This window comes from Theobroma umbraticum, unplaced genomic scaffold, assembly GCF_002168275.2.
Source record: "Theobroma umbraticum cultivar Fairchild unplaced genomic scaffold, ASM216827v3 scaffold_20.0, whole genome shotgun sequence".
NCBI lineage: Eukaryota > Viridiplantae > Streptophyta > Magnoliopsida > Malvales > Malvaceae > Theobroma > Theobroma umbraticum.
The window spans coordinates 7,144,496-7,148,652 of NW_018397266.1; the positions used below are offsets into that span (position 1 = coordinate 7,144,496).

Genomic DNA, 4,157 nt, shown 5'->3' on the forward strand with positions numbered 1-4,157 from the left:
TGAAAAAGTCTCTGAACTAGTAAAAAAAATTCAAATAATTTTTTATTTTTCTATTGCATTCAATTAAGCCCTTGTATTCTTATTTTTGATAAAATAGGTCCTTATGATTAACAATTAACTAATTATTACTAGTCAAAATGCCATTTGTCAATTTATACTCACATGATGTTGACATGGCATCGATATAACACTGACATGAAAAGTGAAAATGTCGTATGACTATGTTATCATACCACATCATTATCTATTATGACATCCAGCATGTCGCATCAACGTCACGTGACATAAAAATGACATGAGTCATTTTGACTAACAGTTAGTTAATAATTAATCATAAAAATTTATTTGATTCAAACTAAAAATACAAGGCTTGATTGAACGTAATAAAAGAATAAGAACTTATTTGAATTTTCTTAAATAGTTCAAAGCGTTTTTAGGTATTATGTCCATATATTAAGATCTATCCACACGTTTGGTTCACAAAAAAAAATAAAGAGGAATAGAATAATTACTCTGTGAGAATTGAATATATAGAAATTAATAGAATAGAATAATTATTATATAATTTAGTTTATGGAATGGAATAAGACAGAAGTTGCTATTATGACTTATTCGATTTTTTGGTTGATTAAAAGAATTTTGAAATAACAAAAGAATGAGTGATAAAAAGATTAGAACTCTTTCTATTATAATACTGGATTTTTAAATTAAAATATTGATTTTTATAATTTATAAAAAAATCAATAAATTTTTATGTAAAACTTCAATATGATTATTTTTTTAAAAATTAATAAATTAGAATTTATTTTAAATATCAATATGGTTATTTTATTTCTTCTTTATTTTTTAAATAGTAAAATATTAAAATTTATAATTAAAATTTTAATTTAATTTTAAAATTTAAAAAATTATTTTTTATAATGTATAAATAAAACTTTAAACTTTTATTTTAATATCTTTTTTCTTTTCTATTTTGTTTTCTTTCGTCTCCATTGGTGTGCTACGAAGGCTGGATCTAGCCACTATGGCGCCACATCGGTGCTTCTTGCGGCTCGATATGGCCACGGATTGCCAAATCTGACATTTCCTGCAGCTAGATTCGGCATGTCCTCAGTTGGATCTAGCCCGAGTATCTAAAAACACATTATTATAATTTTTGAAAAGAAAAAAAATGAAAAGAGAAAATTGGAGGAAACCGGGTCCATTATGCAGTCAATCGGAGACGGTGTAAATACTTCCCCAACTACAGGTGCATGAATAATATAACTCAAATCTGATTCTGTCCCTCTCTTTTGTTTCTTGAAAGGTGATTCTGTCCCTCTTGAATGAGTATGTCATTAAAACCTTACCATATTTTCATCTTGTAGGGTCTTGTTTCATACCCATTATATATATATATATATATAAGAATAGACAAGGCATCATTCTCACAGAAGAAAAATGGTGGGCAGACAAGAGAGAAAAGGTTCAGGGACTTCCAGATTTTTTTCTCGATCAGAAGAAGAAATTAGTACTGCAAATTTACTTCATACAACTACAAATACGAAAAGGCCTGCAGGATGGAGAGCTATGCCTTTCATCTTAGGTGCACATACATCTCTCCCTGTTATATTGTAGCTATATATACGACGCATTTCTGGCACTGTTGTTTAATATGTGTATCCTTAGTTTTGTGAAAAGGGGGTGGCGTTTTCTATCTGCAGGGAATGAAACGTTTGAGAGACTGGCGTCGTTCGGGTTGATGGCAAATTTTATGGTGTATCTACAGAGGGAGTATCACATGAACCAGGTCCAGGCAGCAACCATCCTTAACGGCTGGTCCGGCGCCTCCAATTTTGCCCCAGTTATTGGTGCCTTTGTATCTGATGCATTTATTGGAAAATTCTGGACCATTGTTTTCGGATCCTTTTCATCTCTCCTGGTATGCCTGTAGTCTTTTCTTATATATTTACAACTTACAAGTCTATGTCACCTCCCTTTCTTAAATCACTAATCTCACTTGCATACAGAGTCCACAGAGGCATGATAACTACTTGAAATTAGGGGGAAATAGGAAGGAAAAGGGAAATTGTTGAAACTAGGATTTTTTATTCCGTTCTACATTTCAATACACATGCTTTAATTTTCAGTCGAGAAAGGAGCTATTATAGCTTGCAATAATAAACACATACAGCAATACGGGAAACACCCAGGAGAATTATTTTGCGTGGATTGATTCATTGGATTTATATCAGATTTCTTGGAAAATTAGAGAACTAAAGTATTGTCGGTATAATTACACTAATTCATAGTCCTAAAAGGGTCTTAGTTTTGCCCTTTTTTATATTATGCCTGATTAATAATATGTCATGTCAACCTGATTGGCAGGGAATGGTGATCATGACTTTAACAGCTTTGTTAGCGCAGCTGCGTCCTCCGCCTTGCACCCTTGAAGAACAACTACATGGCCAATGCAGAGACTACAATAAAGCCCAACTTGGCACTTTGATTCTTAGCTTGAGCTGGTTGTGCATTGGCACCGGTGGAGTCAAGCCATGCAGCATTCCCTTCAGCGTTGATCAATTTGATTTAACAACTGAAGAAGGGAGGAAAGGAAACAACAGCTTTTACAACTTGTACTATACCACTCAAACAATTGTCTTATTGATTACTCAAACTGTAGTGGTTTATATCCAAAATGATATTAGCTGGGCCCTAGGTTTTGGGATACCGACCCTCTGCATGCTCTTTGCAATTGTTTTGTTTTTTGTTGGAACAAAAATTTACATATATGTAAAGCCAGAAGGAAGCGTTTTTGCTGGGGTAACACAAGTATTTGTTGCCGCTTATAAAAAACGCAAGCTTAATCTTCCACCTGATGGAGTAGATAGGCAATTCTATGATCCTCCATTGAAGAGAAGCTTGCTTCCAGAACTCCATCTCACCAGACAGTACAGGTAATAAATTTGGCCTAGGTAAAGTGTACAAATGAAACTGATTTCGTTCCTTTTTTGATCGTTTCTTTTTATTTTGCTTCCTCAGTTGCTTTAATAAAGCGGCTTTAATTGAGGGTGACGAAGTGAATTCTGACGGTGTTTGTGTGAATCCGTGGAGGCTTTGTAGTGTCCAACAAGTTCAAGATGTTAAATGCCTAGTAAACATTATCCCGATTTGGCTTACCAGCATCCTTGGCTTCCTTGCCATGAATCAACAAGGAACATTCACGGTATCACAAGCCTTGAAGATGGACCTGCACTTTGGTCCCTACATAGAAATCCCTGCTGGCTCAGTTGGTGTCATTACACTGATTGCAATTGCGGTATGGCTTCCATTTTATGATAGAGTCTTGGTACCAGCGCTTGAAAAAATCACAAAGCAAGAAGGTGGGATCACACTTCTCCAAAGAATAGGAATTGGGAATCTATTCTCAATCCTAACAATGTTAGTTTCCGGTTTAATTGAAACAAAGAGAAGGCATTCAGCCCTTTTGCACGGTGGCCCTGATGGAGTTGCTCCAATGTCAGTCATGTGGCTAGCTCCTCAGCTTGTCCTGATTGGCTTCTCCGAGATATTCAGCATTGTTGGACTAATAGAATTTTACAATAAGCAGTTCCCTGAGCGTATGAGAAGCATAGGAAATTCTCTAATCTATCTCACCTTTTCTTTGGCAAGCTACGCAAGCAGCTCTGTGATCGCCGTTGTGCATAGTGTCACCAGAAGGAAAGGCGCCAATTGGTTGTCTGACGACGTCAACACAAGCAAATTGGACTTTTTCTACTTCCTAATAGCAGGATTGTCTTTACTAAATTTCGTCTTCTTTCTGTTTTGTGCTCGAAGATATCACTATAAGGGTAGCGTAAAAATAGTGTAAAAGAGAATCATGTCTGAACTTTAATTGCTTTGTGAAAGCAGGATTTCATGCTATTTGCATATGAAGAAGAGACCTGTATACATAGCACAGCTTGAAGCGAAAGAAATGGCAAAATAGCTTGGGATAATAGTAATGTAGTCAAGCAATAAGGGAAGTTTCCAAATCCATCTTGTCTGAATGCGTAATTCTTAAATTAGTCATTGTTCATCAATTTTTCTGCTTTGAAAAATCTTAGAACATGGTTCATTCATTCTTTTCTACTTAAACGCATAATAAATTACATATAAGGCACAACCTCGTACTATAG

At 35.0% G+C, this 4,157-nt stretch overlaps 1 protein-coding gene across 1 annotated transcript; it reads left to right on the plus strand.

Moving 5' to 3' along the window:
- The first annotated feature begins 1,001 nt into the window (after positions 1–1,001).
- LOC110423411 (putative protein NRT1/ PTR FAMILY 2.14) lies at positions 1,002–3,949 on the plus strand. The gene is made up of 5 exons (XM_021437634.1): positions 1,002–1,249; positions 1,368–1,585; positions 1,704–1,921; positions 2,368–2,936; positions 3,022–3,949. The coding sequence occupies exons 2-5, from the start codon at positions 1,441–1,443 to the stop codon at positions 3,848–3,850; spliced, it is 1,761 nt and encodes a 586-aa protein (XP_021293309.1). The 5' UTR covers positions 1,002–1,249; positions 1,368–1,440; the 3' UTR covers positions 3,851–3,949.
- The last annotated feature ends 208 nt before the right edge of the window (positions 3,950–4,157 follow it).